The sequence below is a fragment of the Mus caroli genome, unplaced genomic scaffold (assembly GCF_978045245.1).
Source record: "Mus caroli unplaced genomic scaffold, Mus_caroli_1 scaffold_10, whole genome shotgun sequence".
Classification (NCBI taxonomy): domain Eukaryota; kingdom Metazoa; phylum Chordata; class Mammalia; order Rodentia; family Muridae; genus Mus; species Mus caroli.
The window spans coordinates 17,910,313-17,931,690 of NW_028227265.1; the positions used below are offsets into that span (position 1 = coordinate 17,910,313).

The 21,378-nt window shown below is 45.7% G+C and overlaps 1 protein-coding gene across 4 annotated transcripts in view; it reads right to left on the minus strand.

The window, feature by feature from the left end:
- Positions 1–19,152, minus strand: part of Znrf1 (zinc and ring finger 1) — an 86,220-nt gene extending 67,068 nt beyond the window's left edge. For all 4 annotated transcript variants that reach the window (XM_021169337.3, XM_021169336.3, XM_021169338.3 and 1 more), the window contains exon 1: positions 18,089–19,152. In XM_021169337.3, the coding sequence (XP_021024996.1) occupies positions 18,089–18,512 (424 nt within the window). In that variant the 5' untranslated portion in view covers positions 18,513–19,152. The remainder of the gene's footprint in view (positions 1–18,088) is intronic.
- Between the last annotated feature and the right edge of the window lie 2,226 nt (positions 19,153–21,378).

A 21,378-nucleotide genomic window follows, 5' to 3' on the forward strand; every position in this document is an offset into this window, starting at 1 on the left:
GCTCTTCCTCTGGGAGTGCAGCACAAAGCCATGCTGGGCTCTAGCTTCCTGCCTGTCCCCACGCAGAGTGCTTGCTTGCTCAACAGCATGATTCCAGAGTGATGAGGTTTCACGGAATTTCTGAGCAGGAAGAGACTATAAGAAAGCAGCTAGCTAATCCCCGGCGCCTTTCCCAACGAGGGCAACAAGAAAAGTCTAAGTAAGGTGATTTATTCATTTCTGTTTGTTTTTATACAGTGGAAGAAGTAAACAACCCACTTTATTACCAAAAGGAACTTACCAAGTAGTTCAATGAAATATAAAGCTGTAAAATAAAAGTGGGTGAAGAAATAACTGTGCACTGAAAGGCAGACATAAGAAACTGAGGTACGGGCTGGTGAGATGGCTCAGTGGTTAAGAGTGCCGACTGCTCTTCCAAAGGTCCTGAGTTCAAATCCCGTTCACAACCATCCGTAATGAAATCTGATGCTATCTTCTAGAGTGTCTGAAGACACACTACAGTATACTTACATATAATAAATAAATAAATATTTTTTTAAAAATTAAAAAAAAAAAAAAGGACACTGAGGTACAGGGCCAGAACTGGAAACAACTGAAGTATAGCGCTTGGAGAGATGGCTCAGCCAGAGGTCCTGAGTTCAATTCCCAGCAACCACATGGTGGCTCACAAACATCTGTAATAGGATTTGGTGCCCTCTTCCAGTGTGTCTGGAGACAGTGTACTCACAAATATAAAACTAGATAAATCTGAAAGAGAGAGAGAGAGAGAGAGAGAGAGAGAGAGAGAGAGAGAGAGAAAGAAACAAAGAAAGAAAGAAACAAACAAAGAAAGGAAGAAAGAAGCAGAACTGGAAACAGCTGAGGTGGCACAGGAGCAGAATCTAAAGGATGGAAGTCCAGGAGCACAAACCACGGACCCATCACACCCATCACTACTCAAAGCAGAACTCCAAGAACTGGGGAAAAAAAAATCAATGAAAAGTAAAAATTGTTTAAGTGCTTTGAAGGGCATTAGATCTTATATTCAAGTACAAATAACAAGCAGGACACACAGAGTAAATCAGGTGAGGATCACACCACAGTAGCCTTCAGAAGCAGGAACAAAGAGGACAGAGCAGCACACAATACATTAGCTCTAAGAGGCCAGAAGCCAACCTCACCATTGCAACTCTACAAACGGAGCAAAACACAGCAGTAAAACTGTCTAAATACTGAGAAAAATAAATAAACCCACAAACTCAGACACATACACACATATCCAGTTAAATAATCCAATGATCATGACAAATAAAAAAGAGATTTAGGCAAGCAAAAAACAGTTTTACAGTAGCAGACAGAGAAAACCCAACTGTATAGCCCACCTTTGGTAGCAGAAGTATTATCTCAGAAGCCTGAAGATGGGAGAAGAAACAGGAGGCAGAGGAAGGGTAAGCAGGTGGATGAATTCAAGTGAGCAGACGTTATCAAATAAGAATCGCAATAACTAACTCCAGGGTATGAAAACAAAGTGGATTCGAATACGGAACCAGAGCAGTGAGTAACCGACACTGTGGGTTCTTACTTAGGAATAGAGTAGAAATGACTTAACTTTATATTTAGTTGAAGTATGCAGGCCAAAATTTTAAGAGAAGCAACTAAAAGAGCTGAAAGCTTCCAGATAGTAGGGAATGGAGAAAGGTATGGATAAAAGTATAGAATAAGGACAACTAAAACATATCCAATGGAAGACAGGAAGCCAAACACACCGCAGGCTGGGCTTGGTGGTAGGCACTTATAATCCCTGATCTCAGCAGGCAGAAGCAGATAGATCTCTGAGTTCAAGGCCAGCCTGGTATATATATAGTACATGCCAAGATAGCCAGAACTACAAAATGAGATTCATTCATATTCTCATATTCTCTCTCTCTCTCTCAAAAAAAAGTATTAAAAAAGTTGTCTTTAAAACAAGTTTTTAAAACTGGGCATGGTGGTACATACCTTTGGTCCAAGCACTCAGGAGGCAGAAACAGGCAGATCTCCATGAGTTTGAAGCCAGCCTAGCCTATAAAGAGAGTTCCAGGATATCCAGTGCTAGAGAGAGAGAGAGAGAGAGAGAGAGAGAGAGAGAGAGAGAGAAGAAGAAGAAGAAGAAGAAGAAGAAGAAGAAGAAGAAGAAGAAGAAGGAGGAGGAGGAGGAGGAGGAGGAGGAGGAGGAGGAGGAGGAGGAGAAGGAGGAGGAGGAAGAGGAAGAGGAGGAAGCGGAGGAGGAGGAGGGGAGGAGAAGAGAAGAGAAGTTTTTAAATTATTTTATATGTATAGATGTTTTGCCTGTGTGTATGTCTATGCACCACATGTAATACCTGGTACCTTCAGAGGCCAGAAGCAAACACTGGATTCTCTGTAACTAGAGTTACAAACAGTACCTACCATGTAGGTGCTGGGAATTGAACCCCCAAGTCTTCTGCAAGAGCAGCCAAGCACTCTTAACTACTGAGCCATCTCCATTCTCCTACAAAGGCCTTTTTAAAGCCCTTCTTTTAATAGACTAGCTCAAAGCACCAACACACCGAACAGAGGCTGTATCTATTTTGGTTCATGTAAGGATACAGATCAACTCTGATTAAAGTAGGTCTCGGTGTTAGGCCTAGCACCCCTTCCGACCCACGTCATCTTCAAGACCACATGCTACTCCTATTCCCAGGGCAGCCAACATGGACTTTTCAGACTTGCGACATTTTACTTGTTGAGACCTTAAGGGGCTTTACAGAGCCAAGAACTTAATGCCTGTCAATTATGTTTATTTCTGGTAACACTGAGGATTTTAAAGCTGCAGGGGTATAATATCTATTTGTAAAAGTTCAGAAAATAAGACAGGCAGTGGTCGCTTACACCTTTGATCCCAGCAACCCAAGAGTTCTGAAAATAATTTCAGAAATTAAAAATATGTAAAAATATATTTTAAAAATTATATTCTTGGGGCTGGAGAGATAGCTCAGTAATTAAGAACACTGGCTGTTCTTTCAGATGACCCAGGTTCCATTCCTAACACCCACATGGTAGCTAACAATTGTAACTCCAGTTCCAAGGGATTTGACACCCTCTCTTTTGGCCCCCAAGGGCACCAGGCACACATGTGGTACACAGACATATAAGCAGATAAGACACTCATACACATAAATAAATAAATAAATAAATAAATAAATCTTTAAAAAGCCCAATTCTTCCATCTGTAACTCTAGTCCTATCTACTTATACAGACAGAAGTGAGGTGGGTATGAGACACCTATCTATAACCTCAGCACCTGGGAGACTAAGGCAAAAGGATTAACATATGTCTCAGCAAACCTACCTCTAAAAATAGAAAAACAAGCTAGTGAAAAATTTACAACAAAAGTATGGCAGATGAATCTGTGATCAGGATAAAAATCCCTGCAGTTCTCCCCCCTCCCCGCCCCCCCTCCCCCCCACAGATATCAACAAAACAGAACCTAAAATTTGTCTGGAAGCAAAAATTGCCCAAGATAGGCAGTTTGTGTTTTTATTGTTGTCTGAAACACTAAAAACTGCTCTTCGTGATACAAAGACATCAGGAAATGTTACTTATTCATTATAGTAGAGGGGGAAGTGTGAAAGTGCCCATTAGGTCAGGGGCACCGAGACCCATCCTGGCATTAAGAATCCCCACTATAAACAGCAGCTGTTGGAACGCTGTACTGCATTTTGTTGGTCTCATCTGGATCCCTTATTTGAAACCCTAGAAAGTTCCACTTAGGCAACAGTTCTAAAAAAGGATTCAGTGAGGTCAAACGATTTGCCCTTCCCACAGAGCTAATTACTACAGTAATTAGCTTGGTGTGGTGGCACATGTCTTTAATCCCAGCACTGGCGACAGAGGCAGAAGGATCTCTGTGTGTTCAAGGCCAGCCTGGTCCACCAAACTAGTTCTAAAACAGCTATGGCTAAAAACAAAACAGCAACAACAAAAAGCGTATAAGGAAACATGAAAACTTTCTTGATAAGTGAAAATAATTTAATGCTTATTTATTAAAAAGGAAACAATAGATGGTGGTGTGAAGTCATCCCATAGTATGGCAGTGAAAGTGATCTGCTGTGCTAACAAGTAAAACCCATTTACACCTCACAAATCTGTTTCCTATATATACCTATACGTAGGTATGTATGTACTTGGACATTAGGATGCAGTCTATGCAAAGTATAAAAAACTAACAAGAAAGCCGGGCGTGGTGGCGCACGCCTTTAATCCCAGCACTCGGGAGGCAGAGGCAGGCGGATTTCTGAGTTCGAGGCCAGCCTGGTCTACAAAGTGAGTTCCAGGACAGCCAGGGCTATACAGAGAAACCCTGTCTCGAAAAACCAAAAAAAAAAAAAAACTAACAAGAACAGTAAATACAGTTTTGGACAAATGCAAGCAGCAAAAATAGTATATGTGTACACACACACACACGCACACACACATATATATATATACAGCAGAGTCAGGGTCAGGGCAGTGAGAATCCATTTTTGTTTTTGTTTTTGTTTTCTGGTTTTTCTTTTTTTTTTTTTTTAAAGATTTATTTATTATATGTAAGCACACTGTAGCTGTCCTCAGACACTCCAGAAGAGGGCGCCAGATCTCGTTACGGATGGTTGTGAGCCACCATGTGGTTGCTGGGATTTGAATTCTGGACCTCTGGAAGAACAGTCGGGTGCTCTTATCCACTGAGCCATCTCACCAGCCCCCTGGTTTTTCGAGACAGGGTTTCTCTGTGTAGCCCTGGCTGTCCTGGAACTCACTATGTAGACCAGGCTGGCCTCGAACTCAGAAATCCGCCTGCCTCTGCCTCCCAAGTGCTGGGATTAAAGATGTGCGCCACCACGCCCAGCTGCAGTGGGTATTCTTGAAGAAGGATGGGGAAATGAGAATGGAAAGGATATACACAATTATTTCTATAATGTTTTATTATTATCTGTTTATTGAGTTAAGTACATCATCTTTTTTGAATTCCTGAAATAGTTCATAGTTTGAGAAAATGTTAAGGCACCAAAGATCCCCTATTCAGAGTCACACCACTATCCGATTTTCTAACATGTACACCTGTAACAACAAATGAAACAGCACCAACCACCTGACCTACCCATTCACCAACCACAAGACCAAATCTACAGAGTTCGCTCTTAATGGGAAAGAAAGAGGAAAGGCTTCAGGCTACAGCTGGGATCCAAAGATAAGCATCCAGCAAGTCTCCAAGTAAGAGAAATAGGAGACTAACTCCTACTGCTAAATAAAATACACCTTTTCCTTGAGTGTTTTGTTCCTCAGACAAAAGACACTATTTTCTGCTATACAACAAGCAGGCAGGCCTTTCCCTGCTATTGGTCACCCCCAGGGCCCAGAACTCCCCTCCAACACTGGTGCCCTTTTCTTTATTAGTAGTTACTGGCGCTCATGCATCAAATATGGACTTCCTGTTTCCCCTCTTTGAGCCCTGGAGACTTGGAACTGGTATGAGGCTTTGGGAAAACAAAAAAAACAAAAAAGAACAAAGCCAGGAAAACACAAAAAGGAGACAGCCCTGACGTTTAGAACATTAACAACTGTAACACTTGTAGATTTTCCTGTCTCCATCTTACAGGAAGCAGGGGTTCTGAACGAGTCCTGAGGAACTTTGAGTCAATGAAGCTGACAGCAGTTAACACTGGGGCTCACACCTACAAACCCAACACCAAGAGGGTGAAGCAGGAGGATTCCAAGTTTGAGACCTGCATGGGCTACAAAATTATAGGCTAGTGTAAGCAAGACTGTCTCTAAATAGTGACAGGGTAGCTCAGTAGACAGAAAGCTCGCCAGCAGGCTTGAAGCCTTAAGTTCAATCCCTAGCACCACAAAAGCCAGACCGCAGCAGGGAGGCTGCTCCAGGATCACAAGATCAAAGTCAGCTTCAGCTCCCCAGCGAGGAGGCCCACAGGAGACCTTATCTCAGGATAAGCACAACCCCCAAAAACCTCCAAACTTAACCTTGGGTTTGGAGAAAGGTTTGGGGCAAGTGCTTTTGAATATTGGTATGCTGGCTTATTCAAAATTAATTTTCTTCTTCATGTGAGTTTTGCCGTAGGTATGTCTGTGCAGCATGTGCATGGAGCACTTACGAGGCCAGAAGAGGTCACTGAAACCTCATGGAGCTGCAGTGACACGCAGCTGTAAGACATGTAGGTCCTGGGAACTGAGCCCTGGTCCCCTAGAAGAGCAGCAAATCCTCATGACACCTCTCCGGCCCTGTTCTAAAACTTTGGTATCTCCAGAAAGGTCTTTCCTTTTCACCGTCCTACGCAAGGCTAAGGGTAAAGTGATGCCTTTGTGTGCCACTCTGCATGCTTTAGACCTAATCAGGGTTTTATTATTGTTGTTCTGTTTTGTTTTTTTGAGACAGGCTTTCTTTGTGTAACTTTGGCTGCCCTGTAACTCACTCTGTAGAACAGGGTGGATGTGAATTCATAGAGATCTGCCTGCTGAGTGCTGGGATTTAAGTCATCCGCCACCACTACCTGGCTAGATCTAATTTCTATAATTTTATTAGTGTACATTTGTTGTTAAAGTAACAGGCTTCACTAGGCATTCTGCACAGGGACAGCAACAGTCAGAGCATACTGACCTCGCCTCCTGTGCTCGACCCATCCACTCTCCTACTTTCCCATCTTTTTTGTTTAAATCTAAATTCCACATGAGAGAAAACGTGCAGCATTTGTATTTCATCATTTTCCAGATGGTCCAAATGAGATTATTATTATTACTACTATTACTCCATAGCAAGACTCCTGGAACTATGTAAACAAGGCTAGCCTTGAACTCAGAGATGCTCCTGTCTCTGCTCCCCAAATGCTGAAACTGGTGTGCCACCAGTGTGGTGACTTCACTTCCTTTAATGGTTGAATGACGCTCCACTGTGTGCACATGGCACTTAGCTTATGCACCAGTAGATGCGCAGCTTGATTTTGTATCTCCAGGGCTATGAAAGGTGCTGACAAAGGCATAGCGAATGCAAGTATGTCTAGCGTGCGCTTAGGTTCCTTTGGGTACATTTCCCGAGGGGCAGCTTAAGTCATATAGTGGCTATCTTTTTAGTTTTTGAGGGAACCTCTGCACTGAGTCTGTGGCTAAACTAATTCCCGTTTCCCAGGGTGTATTCCCCACTCTTTCCTTGCAGCATCTGCTTGGAGGTGACAAGAATGCACCGGGCGGGGGCTTTGCTCCTGGGGTAAGCACTGCATCAGGAGCTGTATACACTTCTTGCTTTTCTGTTCTGGATAATGGAATCTCAAAGGAGCTTTGACTTGCATTTCTCTGGTACTTAAAGAAAGGTACTAGTACTCCTCTTGAGAACGGTCTGTTGGACTCCTTTGCTTTTTATTGGATTATTTTTTATGACTTTACATATTCTGATCATTAATCTCTTGTTGGAGGATCAACAACTAGCAGATTTTCTCCCATTCTGTGAGCTGGCTGTGGTAGTGGTGGTTGTGTTTGACACGGGGTTTCTCTGTGTAGCCCTGGTTATGCTGGAACATGCTCCGTAGACCAGGCTGGGCTGGTAATCCCTTCCTTTCTATGCAGAAGCATTTTAATGTAACAAAACCTCATTTTAAAAATCTTTATTTTATGTGCATAAAATCTTTACTTTATGAGTTTTTGCCTGTAAGAGGGTGTTGGATCTCCTGGAACTGTAGTTACAGAGAGCTGTGATCTGCCATGTGGGTGCTGGGAATTGAACCTGGGTCCTCTGGAAGAACAAACTGCTGTTAATCACAGAGCCATCTTTCCAGTCCTGCCAGACCCAATTTGAACCAAAAGTGTAAAGAGTAAGTACAGTTCTACAAATCCACTCTTTGAATGATGGTGCTCCAACCTTGTAACTTCACAATCTGGAAAAAGGAAACACAGACACTGAAAGAAGCTACTCGTGATCCACGGATGGGCATCCTTAGGTCAGTTGCCACCTCAGAACCCAGAGCTGCCTCTGTGGCTCCCAGTGTCTGACCTGGGCCTGTTTCATGATCCTCTACACTGCAATGGGATTTGAACGGATTGACACTGTCAAGGGTCCAATCTCACTGTTCACGTGGCAGCATCCACTCACTAGCCAGGCTTCTCTCTTCTCTTCTCGTCTCTTCTGCTGTCCTGCATTTTGAATTCAGATCCTGGTGTCAGCAAGGAAACACCAGAGCTGTCATGCAGCAGCCTCTGCTGTGTTCTACCAAGGGATGGATCATCTACAACCTACTCACAGCCCTCCCCCAACAGCTACCAAAAATTCCCCTGGTGAGAAATGCTATTATAAGAAGGGGTGGCTGCTTTGTGACTCACACTGTTTCATTAAAAAGATTTTTTTTTTCCCAAACAAATTTTCAGTAAAGAAATCCAAAGGTTTTCCAAAGCCACAGCAAAATAGAACAGCTCATGATAGTATTTTCATAGGTCTGCCACTTCACTGGAGGTTCCTAGACCCTAGTGCAGGAGACGCTTATATCCGCTCAGCCTTGTGCTGCATTTGGCCTTTAGGTTAAGAGAAGAGTAGGAGACAGATCGATTAAACCCGGCTAGTATATAATATAACTGGGTTTGTCAGGTATTAAGATAGAAGGCCACTAGCTTGCAAGCCAGCACTTATCACAGGTCTTAGAACCTCTCCAGGGCATCTGGTTACAAGGGTATAGATGCTTCAACTACATCTAACCAAGCATGAGTAACTGATTACTTATGTGGGTACGGGAGACAGTTGTTAATGGTATTTTAGAAAGCTTCCTATCTATCTTAAGCAATATTATATCTTTCAGAGTCTAAATAAAAGAATAAGCAATATTTCACAAAACTAATTTGTTAGTATGGAATCCCAAGGGCTCCTTTAAATTACTGTAGAATTTCCAGAGTCCTTACTGGGGAATCAGGATAAAAGAGTCCTAGCCAGCTCTTCTCTACAGGAAAAAGGCTACTGAGATGGGAGAATCAAAAATGTCTCCAAATTGCTCAGAAATGTGAGCAAAATGACCATACAGGCTTGGGGTCTGGGGACTTTCTAGCTCTGTCCCAAACTGTCTGAGTAGCTCTGTTTCCCCCACATACTAAGAGACCTCCTTTGACCTTATAAGATATTGTACAGCACATAATATGGAAGTGAGTAATTTGGAAGAGCTGTTTGTGAGGTATGTTTTAATCATATTTTAATCATATTTTATAGAGAGAAGGGTACTAGAAACAAGAAAGTTCATTCCAAACTGCTGAGGCTGTTTTAAATTTAAATGAAATTTAAAAAGAAAACAAAAAAACAGAAAAACCTGTTAAACAGGCAAATGGCCTGAATATGTATTTCTTCAAAGATACATAAATGGCTAGGAAAAAACAAAATCATATTTACCAATCACTGTGACAGAAATATAACTACAAGACATAACATCTCTCTCATTAGGTTAGCTACTATCTGTCTTTTTTCCCAAGGTCAAAGGCCCCCATTGTCTAGGGGGCTTACAGAAAGTTCCAGCTTGCAAGAAGGGAGTTTTTCTTATCTCTGGCAAGAGGAACTTGTGGCTCTTCCAATAACAAGGTGGTACCTATCAAGTTTGTCAAGGTCAATGCTAGCCTCTAGGCTCCCTCAGTCCCAGCCCACAAGCCCCATTTCCTCCCCTTCCCATTTAACTCTGGCTTTCTCCTTGCTCTCCCCGACAGCCTCAGCAGTTCAGAATGAACGGTTGGCCTTTCCACCTAGGGACGGCTATTTTGTTTCTTTACTGCGCCCATTTTCATTCACTATTTAAAATATTAAATTAAAAAGACAGATATGGTGACTATGCTGAGCCTGTAATCCCAGCACTGGAGAGGCAGAGGCAGGCAGATCTCTGAATTTAACCCAGCAGGGTCTACACAGTGAATTCCAGATAGAACAGGACAGCAATAGAGCAAGACCTGAGAGAGTGGAAAGCAGAAGTTCTGAAACAGAGAATCTGGAGACAGCTCAAGGTAGCGTTTGCCTTCAGTGTATGAAACCAATTCAGTCACCAGCATGAACAAACTGGGCAGGTAATTCTAGCACTCAGGAGTGGAGGCAGGAGATATTCCAGTTTATCCTCAGCTACACAGTGAGTTTGTCAGCTTGGACTATAAGAAAACAAAACAAAACCCAACCTGAATCAAAATCAGAGAGGAAGGGCTGTCTCCTACCTCCAAAACAAAACATCAACAAAAAACACGACTCAACCATTTCACTCCGAGGTATATATGGAAAACTAGGGGATATGGCCCAGTGGTAGAGCCTAGAACATCCCCATCGAAGGAGAGGTGGTGGTGGTGTAAAAATGGTCTCAAAGAGCATTTGCACATCCACAGCAGTATTATCCACAACATGGAAGCGATCCGAGCGTCCTAGACAGATGCATGGAGAAGCAAAGGTGTATATATACTGTCTACTGTACACTCAAATACACATCAGTGGTACATGTTCAACCCTAAGAGAGAAGAAAATCCTGACTGGAGATGCAACCACGGGATGAAACTTACGGGTACTCACTATGCTGCGAGAAAAGAGTCACAAGACAAATACCTTGTGATTACTGAAAAATGGTGAAGGTGGTAGGTTCATTACACTTTTGTTGTTGTTGTTGTTTTGTTTTGTTTTAATGGTTTTTGAGACAGGGTTTCTCTGTGTAGCCCTGGCTGTCCTAGAACTCACTTTGTAGACCAGGCTGGCCTCGAACTCATAAATCTGCCTACCTCTGCCTCCCGAGGGCTGGGACTAAAGGCGTGCACCACCACCCCCGGCTTATTACACGCATTTTATCAAAAAGCAGCCAGGGTACAGGGCACTAAAGTATCAATACCATGCATGGCATTCTGAAACCTACTCGGACCAGACCAAGGGGCTCTTTTACAACAGGTTTAAAAAGTGGTGACTCACGTTTCCTATGAAACACAGTGACCAGAAAGAAAAGCAACTCCAGCTTCAACAAAGGCACCTCAAAGCCCGAGGGTAAACAAGACACCATTGAGAAGACAGAGGGCTGCCCCTTATACTGGGTCACACAAGACATATCTTAGTCTGTCAGAAACACAAAGATGACCTGCTTAGACCAGAAATAGGGGTTAGGGAAAAAATGAACAGTCACTGCAGAGTTCAGAAGAAACACCTTATAGCAGCCTCACACACACTGAGTGTTCATGCAACACAGACCCTATAAAGAAGACAAACTCTAAAACCACAGGAACACTCTTGTTTTTTTTTTTTTTTTTTGGTTTTTCGAGACAGGGTTTCTCTGTGTAGCCTTGGCTGTCCTGGAACTCACTTTGTAGACCAGGCTGGCCTCGAACTCAGAAATCCGCCTGCCTCCCGAGTGCTGGGATTAAAGGCGTGCGCCACCACGCCCGGCTAGGAACACTCTTAAAAAGGAAGAAAGTGGGCTGGAGAGACAGCTCGGTGGTTAAGAGCACTTATTGGCTGTTCTTCCAGAGGTCCAGAGTTCAATTCCCAGCAACCACATGGTGGTTCACAATCATCTATAGTAAGATCTGATGCCCTCTTCTGGCACGCAGGTGTGCATGCAGATAGAGCGCTCATATACATAAAATAAATAAATCATTTAAAAAAATATGTTAAAAAAAAGCAAAGATTCTTGAAGAAAGCGCTAATCATCTTCACGATAATTAATTCCCAGCACCTACACTAGCTCCTGGCGCCTGTGTGAACTCAGTCTTGGTGCAGTCAGGGTCTACACAGGCAGGAAATTCTGCTGTGAGAGAGACAGGAAACGGGGGAAACTCATAATATATCCGTCCGCTTCAGTGTCAGAGTCGTCCTAATCTCCAGCTCTGTCCTAGTGCTGGGCCGGGCCTGTGTGAGATCAGTGCCCTTCAGAGGTAATGACTGCCAGAGGCAGCGGGGCCTCATGAAAATCAGGGGGAACAGCCACAGAAAGGGCCATTGCTTCAACTACTGTCAGGCTGTCCTGAGCCACTCAGTTGTCAAGACCATGGCACACTGGCTTAGGCCTTTATGTAGGAGACAAACGCTTAATTCCATGTGGAAAAACAAAACAAAACAAAAACACCAGTGAAGAATGCTCTTGCTGATGAAAGACACTTGTATGGATCCTGTCTAGAAAATACCCAACTAGCTTAACAGTACCGAAAACAATGGATGCACCAAAACAAACAAACTACCCACCAAGTTCTTTCTGTTTCACAAGGAAGAAAGGGAATTCATGACAAGCTGAATTCCAAATGTGGATGTTCTAACTGTACTTTCGGGATCTGTTTAGTCTCCTAAGCACCACTGAATTCTGGGAGTAGGGTCCTGTCATCAGCATTGCTATGAGGCTCCCTAAAAACCACCAGGCAGTCAGCAAGGCTACTCGGGAGCCCTCACTCATCAGAGGCTCCTGTTTGTGTCTGTTTCATTTCTGTTGTCCAAGAGTGCACTGTAAATTCTTATCATGTCTCCCCTAACTTTGAGTTATAGAAATAACGAGATACTGTGACTTCACCCTTTAGCTTGCCTCCCAAGGCTAATGAAGACATGGAGACAGCAAGGTGAACTGCCGCATCCGTTTAGAAGCCATCCCAGCAGCTGACTCAGGATGAAACTTGGGTCCTTATAAACCTCCACCTGACCACTGGTCTTCACTTATCCAATCAGCACTTCCGAGACAGGATACAAAGACAAACCTGGTTCTTCCTTTCCCCCCACTTTTGTTTTTCAAGACAGGGTTTCTCTGTGTAGCCCTGGCTGTCCTGGAACTCACTTTGTGGACCAGGCTGGCCCATTAATTCAGAGATCTGCCTGCCTCTGCCTCCCGAGTGCCATCGCACCCACCCAGTGATAAGCCCAGTGCTTATGAACAGAAGATTGAGAAGGACAGAAGCTAGGTCTCTGAGAAGCCCCTCCCAGTACCTACGCCTATTATAATGTTAAGATGCTAAGAACCAACCATTTGATTTAGACTGGGGCACAGCAAAGCTTAGGAGAAAAAAAATGACTAAAAATCTAAACTCATCTATTATCCTAAAGACTAAGTTTAGGATTCAGGTTTGGAGCTTGCTTCAAGAGTCCAGTACCAGCCAGGCGTGGTGGCCCATGCCTTTAATCCCAGCACTCGGGAGGCAGAGGCAGGAGGATTTCTGAGTTCGAGGCCAGCCTGGTCTACAGAGTGTGTTCCAGGACAGCCAGGGCTACACAGAGAAACTCTGTCTCGAAAAAACCAAAGGGGTCGGGGAGAGAGTCCAGTACCTCAACCTCAGGCCTGCTATCATTAACCTAGCTTAAGGTTCAATAAGAGTGGGACCAACATCCCTCTTAGGGCAACACTGGTTCCCTATGATGTTTTTTCTGCCAAATTTGAATGTATCACAAGTTTTTATTTATTTATTTATTTTGTGTGTGTGCCTGTATGTGTGTACCCGTGTGTATATGGGCATGTGGAGGCCAGAGGAGAATTTGGGGGAGTTGGTTCTCTCCTTCCACCAAGTGGGTCCTGGGGACTGAACTCAACTCATCAAGCTTGGGGGCCAGTGCCCTTCTCTGCTGAGCCAAGCTGCTGGCTATAATTGGGTATTCTGAGTTCAGTGCCCATTGAGCTTGGGTGGAATATCATCACAGTTGTAAAATATGTGGCATACATGTTCCTTCAAGAATGGAGGAATGTTCTTTCTTTGGTTAAGGGTGGCCTGGCTTACAGCATTCCTTGTGACATAGTTGGAGACGAGTCTTTGTTTAATATTAAAATATACACATCCATAAAACAACCATGTTAACAATTTAACCACTGTTGCTTGCAATGCCGTTCAGATCTCATGGGGAATAGTTAACTACGACCCTTAGGAAATTATCTTTGCCTGAAGGAGGCATGGAAAATAAGCCCCTTGTGGTAATAGAAAACTAAAAATTCTACATTGAAAATCAAGTCTTCATTAAGGCTGGAACTTTTTTGCAGAGCTGGGCAGGGAATGGATCTCATTTCAGAAGGCTCAAAAAGGCCCATTACCTCTAGCATACCTACAGTGAGACACAAAGACTTCCTGAGCCACTCAAATAGATTTGACAACTGTACCTCACTAATTAAGACTAGAAAAAAGTTTGGAAATCCTAGTGTGACAGCAAACTAGAACCCAGGAGACATGCTGCTAGCATATTCAGACACTTTTCTAAGTCACTCCATCTTAGCCCTAGTCTGTGGGCTGGTTAGAATACAAAACAAATTTGGATTTTTTTGAATATACATATGTATACACAAACATGACTAAGAAGCCAAACCAAACCAACACCACCCCCCAATAGCCAGCCACACCCCCAGTAGCCAGCCATTTTACAGTAGAAAACAGCAAGCTCATCTCACAGGTGGATTGGATACTTCATGTTTCCTCCCCACATTTGGAAACCCCGACTCCAAGGTTAACAGGACTACTATAAAAAAGAATGGCCAGGCCTTTAGCATCAGAAAACCAAAAGCCACAGACAGAATCACCTCAGGACAAGCCCAGCACCTGACCTGGAAGGAAAGGGATGCACGTGCTTCTCAAAGGATTTCTCCCCTGGCAGTGATAGGAGAACTGGATACAAGGCAGACTCCAGACAGCAGGGCCTCCAGCTGGGGCCTATGTTCTTATTCTCCTGTGGAGCTCTGTCAATCGAGTTCTAAGGAGACAGAGAAGGCAGGAACAATAGCCTTGTCCCCACAAGGCCATCAGAATTCCACTTGGATTCCCTTTGCCTTTTGTTTTTGTGTATACTGTCACAAAAGACCCTCACCAATGACGGCAGGACTCCGAGGAGGACAGACATCTACAGATGAAGATATACTAAAGCCTGGGCCTACACATCTATCTGCTTACGGTTAAGAGTCAGGCCCTTTATCATGAGCCTAGCCTTCTTCCCACTTAGTGGCTAGTTACATTTGCAGGGTACTATTTCCTGGAAACAGACAAAAGGGGGCCAGAGTGGTGTCTTAGAGCACAGTTGAACATAAGCAACATATACCTATAACTGAAACATTGTGAAGGATTAAAAGTTCAAAGCCAACGTGTATTATATAAGTTTGAGGCCAACTGGGGTTACATACTAAGACACTGTCTCAAAACAAACAATAAATAATCACATAAACAAAGCAAAGTAATAGATAAAAAGAGCCAGTGTTCTGGCACTGCCGGGCCTGCACTCCAGTCTCACCTCTGCTAACTCCAGCCAGCTGCCTGGGCTCCTCACCTCCCCTGTAAACTAGGAGTAGAGTTACAGTAATGAATAAGACGATGGACATAAGCCATTCAAGTTCTTTCATCCAGCAAATACTTGTGTTAAGCAGCGTAAGAGTTACAGCAGCACTCAAGAGCTGGTCCTGGCCTCACAGAGCTGAAAACTTAGTCACACTACAAGAAGAAAAATAAGTCAGCAGATAAATGCTTATAAAACGTGCAAAAAAAGGGGGGGGGTGGTCAGATGTTAAGAGTGCCCACTGAGGAAAAAAATCTCAGTTGAGCCCTAAAGGGTTCAAAGGAGCTATCTATGTGAAGAAAGGAAGAGCTAGCATTTCTGTCCTAAGGAACTCAGTATTGGAGGGTCACACCATGAGGAAGGCGCAGGAACACAGAAGCACGGAAGACAAGTGCAATCGCAGAGTGTCCTCTCCTAGGGTTTAGAGAACAACCGTTACAAGCTGCCACCGCGGAGGATTACCACATCTATTTTTAAAATAACAAAGATGAGCCTAGAGAAAAGTGGTGTGTCTTGTCCAAGGTCAAAGTTACTCAGCAGAGGACCTAAAACTGGAAGCCCTCAGTATTCTACTTTGGAACACAGCACAAGGCCACAGCTTTGACTTATGTCACTAATGACAGCTCTCTCTTGTGAGGAGTCAGCAAAACACCTTGAAAACCCAAGTACTAACACTGTATCAGTTTCCAGGCCCGCAGTCAATCAGACACTGAAAGCCAATCAAACCTTTGGAATCTTACACAAGAGCAAAAGCTGCTCAGACCTAACTCCAAGGCTCCACAGTCGAGACAGCAGTGTCTCTCCTTGCAGCCAAGAACAAGAGAAAAGGATGCCCCAGAAAATTCCACGGCCTGTTCTAACACTGACACAAATGAATGCTCACCTCTGCTGAACAGCACAGGCAGCTCACAGTCAGACTGGTACACCCACCCCAATAAAAGTCATTTGGGAATTCAGAGAGGCAGTATGAGGTGAACTGCAGGATGCCAGGAGCATTCAGTAGGCTCAGAGAGTCTTGCAAAAAGGACAGGATGGTTCTATATACTAAAAATAAGTAAATATATACAAATATTACCTATAATGTTAACAAGAGCCTGCCACGTGCACTTTAAAGACACCCAAAGGATGACTCTCTCTAACTTTTCTTGTATTCCCATCACTCAGTGGGACTCCCTACTCCCATGACTGGGTGGGAGTAAGATGGTGGGGAGAACACTAAGCCTTCATATCTGGAGAGTGTGAGATATTGGAACTCAGTTGTAAGTTCATAACTCTATCAGAGAACCTGACAATAGAAGAAGGATAAAGAAGTTTCTATTAAGAGACAGACTTAAGAAATCTTACCAAAACGATAACTCCTTTTCTCCCTCCCCATATAAGCTTTTATAAAGGTATTTGTTTGCTGCACTCAAAATTGTTTTAAAAGCATACCAGTAACAGTTCACTTAACAGGGTACTCATAATCATCTCGAAATAAAGCTGAGACTTCGGGACTCAACTATTTAGGGAAGATTATTAATTCCAACATGCCCAACACAGACCAAATGACTAGAGGGTACCAAAAGCAGACATGCCTTGTATCTGATGTCCAGCAGTTTAAAGTCAGAGAAGCTCTAAAGCCAGCCACTATAACCCACCAAAGTGACTTCAAAAATGTAAGATTATGAAATTGATCAAAAGAAGGAAAGATACAAAACAAGACAAAACAAACCCTACCTTGTTTTGAAATGAGCTTCAACAGTGACCTCACAGGTAAGCCCTCCATAATGGACCCTGAGGACAGGAGAACCATTTCTCCTACACAGTAACAAAGATTTCCCAGTTCAGGCACAAGAGTCTGAATACTTAACTGCTTTGCTCAGACTGGTAGTTAACAAACAGCAACCCCACACCCCTTTTGACCAGTTTTCTAGAGGCCTGCCCTGGCTTCTCAGGACAGCCAAGCAGACAGACCTGTTTTCCTGTAGGAGCCTCTGCCAGGCCTTTGCTGCCCTACCACCAGCCAGGGCCTGGGAAATCCCCCTCCAAGCCTTTTCCTGGCCTGTCACCAGAAGTGCACAGAATGAGTTCATCTCTGTCCTTTCCATCTTCCTCTTCCCTAGTCATGTGCCAACTGCGGGGCAATACCACCCCACCTCTCCTGGGCTCTATGAAAAGAAAAAAGAAAAAAAAAAAAAAAAGATGCACAATCACGGGAAGAACAAGCACTTATCATGGAGTAGGGGAAAAAAGATGGAGGGATGTGAGAATCCCTGAGCCAAATCTACTGCATGCAGACCAGAATCCTGGTCCTGCAAACCCAAAGAAGGAGGCTTTCCACATAGCAGACCACACCTGTCTAAACCAGCCGCCTGTTCCATTTTAAACAATTGATACAGCAAACCAGTCGGGTGGAAAAACAAACCACCTCCCTTTCCTAGCGAGAATAAGAACCCTAATCCAAGAATCACTCGCCCCTAGTTTTATTTCTTTTCTCACTCTTTGTTTAGGAGACACTACCTCCTTAACCAGAAAGGTAGGTACCATGCTGCAGCGGCAGAAATGAAGAGTCTCAGACAAGAAGACCTTTGAGGATCATGACGCTAATAAATACGACCTCAATAGGCAGGTTTCACTCAGCCATCCACAAGTGAACACATGCCTGCAGTCCTAAAGCACCCGGCTCCACATGCCTAGTAGGCAGCTTTCCCCCTAGGCAGTAGTTATCTTATTTGATCCTATTCATCCTCTCACATGGAAGGAACCAGGGGAAGGGCAGGAGTTAGCTTCATACCCATACCTTAGCACATTAAGAGGTTTCGGGCGCCCCGGCGCGCCCTCCCTTGCACTCCACCCTTCAAGGCCTCCGTCACCCGCGGACTCACCACTGTGCGAGCTGAACCACCTGGGTGCGATGTGCAGAGGTAGAGCATCCGCCAGCGAGGCTCGGGAGCCCAGGTACAGCATCCCGTCTCTATGGTGACCGCCGCCGGTCTCTTGGTAACCATTGCCGTGGGCATAGGTGGAGTCCGACGTGGACCCTCCGCCGCCCGGCGCCCTCTCGGAGTCGCCGGTCCCGCGGGAGGCGGGGGTGTAGAGACTAAAGGGCACCCCTCCGGCCGTGCTGGGGTCCATGCCCATGCCCGCCACCGAGCTGACCGAGCGGCTGCGCAGCCCCATCGCCCCGCCGCCCGTCCGGTAGTGCCCAAAGTGGGGCGCCCCTCCCGGCGGCGGCACGGCGCTGTCATCCGTAGAGACCCCCGGGAAGGGGCCCCGAGAGCGGGCCGCCGTGCTCTGCTTGCCCCCCATGTTCGCCGGGGCCCCGGTGGGGCGGGAACGTGGAGGCTGAAACCCTCCCCCACTACTCAGAAGCGGGTGGAGGGCTGGGCGAACATAAAGGCGGAGGGTTGGGGTGGGGGGGAGTCACAAAAGAGCCCCGAGGGGAGAAAAATGAAAAAAGGTGAGGGGGGGAATCCTCAAAAAAAAAAATCCGCGGGGTGGAAAAAGCAAGCGAGCGGGGACCCCAAACTAAGAATTTCAAACTGTCCAAGCCGAATGCATGTTCCCCTTAAGGTCCGAAGAAGCGCGGTCCGGAGCCGGCGCCTCGCGCCACAGGCCGCCCCCGGGCTCGGGAGCCTGAGGAGCCGCAGCGAAGGGAGGGAGGCGCCGGAGGAGGCCGCTCGCCCGCAGCAGGAAGCGGCGGAGGCTCCGGGCGCCGCGCCGTTCGCGTCCCTCGTCTCAGGACTCCACAGACCGCGCCGGCGGCCCTCACTCCTCCAGGCTTCGGGAGGGCTCGCGGCGGTGGGGCAGCCAGGCGGAGCTCTGGAAGCCGCGGTCGCGTGGCGTCGCGCTCCGGCTCCAGCCGCCGCCGGCCCCGCCAGCCAGCCGCGCCGCCCCGCTCCGTCCCGGGCTGCGCTCGCCGGCGCTCCTCGCCGCCGTGGAGACAATGGAGGGCGGCAGAGCGCACGCGCGGCCCGCGCCCCCTCCCTCCTCCCGCACCCCCCCCCCCCGCCGGGTTAACCCCTTCGCGGCCCCTGCGGCGCAGAGGCGAGCTGCGGCCTCGGAGGTCCCCACCCACCCACCGCCTGCGCCCCGGGCGGTCCAGGGACAGGACGTCTCCGGCCGCCGGGCGTCTGCGACAGAGGTCAGATTTCCTCTGGAACACAGCTCTGCTGGAGTCGCGGCGAAAGTCGAATCACTATCTTCAAAACGAGACCCTGAGTGGGGGGAGGGGTAACGATGGTTTTAGCGGGTAGGAAGGAAACACCGAGAAGAAAGAAAAACCAACTAATAAAGCCTACCTGGGTTTGAGGGTCACTGGGCGAGCTCCCCTCCCGCCACAGACCTGCCCTCACAGCACCCTCTGGTGGATGTGCTGTCCATTCGTTTGGAGGTTCTCCATCCAAGGACCCCAGCCAACCTTAGGAAGTTTAGCATGGGGGTGGGAGCGGTGGGGGGAGGGAGTCAGTTTGGACCCAAACACCAGGAGTCTTAACATTTGGGATTAGCTGTTAGGAGATACAACAGTGCCCCAGTGGCGCCTAGATTTTGCTGTCGTTAGATCAGAACCAACTATTTGGGTCTAAATCGATTCCTTAGGCTAGAATATAATCCTCAAAATCAATAGGTGGATTAAAAAAAAAAAACCGGTAAAATAGAACCATGCAGCGGAGAAGCTGTTTTAGAAACTCCTTGCCCAAGGCCGATTGCCGTTTTGTTTATCATGTATTTTGACATAGAGCCATATTTTGACATAGAGCCAGGAGGCAAGGGCACAGTACTCAATAAATATTTGTTGACCAAATTGCATTTTGCAACAGAGACTCACCTTGCCAGGTCAGTCCCAGTCTTTCTCATATATTCACTTTGCTTATTCTGAGCACCGTGAGCATCACCCAGCCACTAACTTGACCTTCTCTTGTCACTCTGTCAAGTGGGCCCCGTGCTTCCGAAAATGGAATTGGAGGGAGATTTAAAGGGGCTAATAGACTTGTCTCTTCCAGTGTGACTAGCCTGGAAGGCCACAGGAAGATGGCTGTTGCAAGCACAGAGTGCTGGGGGGTGAGCTAAAAGCTTCGAACAAGCTGGGCAGTGGTGGCATGCCTTTAATCCCAGCACTTGGGAGGCAGAGACAGGAGGATTTCTGAGTTCGAGGCCAGCCTGGTCTACAGAGTGAGTTCCAGGACAGCCAGGGCTACACAGAGAAATCCTGCCGGGCGTGGTGGCGCACGCCTTTAATCCCAGCACTCGGGAGGCAGAGGCAGGCGGATTTCTGAGTTCGAGGCCAGCCTGGTCTACAAAGTGAGTGCCAGGACAGCCAGGGCTACACAGAGAAACCCTGTCTCGAAAAACCAAAAAAAAAAAAAGAAAAAAAAAGAAAGAAAGAAAAAGAAAAAAAAAAGAAAAACCAATGCAAAAATTATCATGGCTGTGGTGCACACCTTAATCCCACCACTCAAGAGGTAGAGGCAGGACAATCTCTGAATTCCATGCCAGCCTGGTCTACAAACCAAGTTCCAGTACAGCTAAGGCCACACAGAGAAACTCTGTTACAAAAAACCAAATTGCGTGTGTGTATCTAGGGGCTGGAGAGTTGGCACAGGAGTTAAGAGCATTTGTTCTTAGAGAGGCTCCAGGTTCATCCCAAGCACTTATATGGTGATTCACAGCCATCTATAATCCCAGAGGCATGATACACATACATGCATACATACAGGCATTCATATATAAAAAAAATTAGTAGCCGGGCATGGTGGCACACACCTTTAATCCCAGCACTTGGGAGGCAAAGGCAGGTGGATTTCTGAGTTCGAGGCCAGCCTGGTCTACAAAGTGAGTTCCAGGACAACGAAGGCTACACAAGAGAAGCCCTGCCTCGCAAAAAAGAAAAAGAAAAAAATTAGTAAATAAAATTTTATAAAAATAAACATAAGACAAACACACTGAGGCAATATCCAGAATATTATCTGTGTCTAAATCAGGAATGTGTGCACTTCTAAAACTGAACTGAGTGTGATCTGAAGAAATTTTTAAAAACTACTAGAGGCTGGAGGGATGGCTCAGAAGAAAGTATGTTGCTCTTGCAGAGGACCTGAGTCTGATTTGAAGCATCAGTTTCAAGGAATCAGGTGGCCTCTTTTGGTTTCCATTGGCACCCACACACAGGTAGCACTCA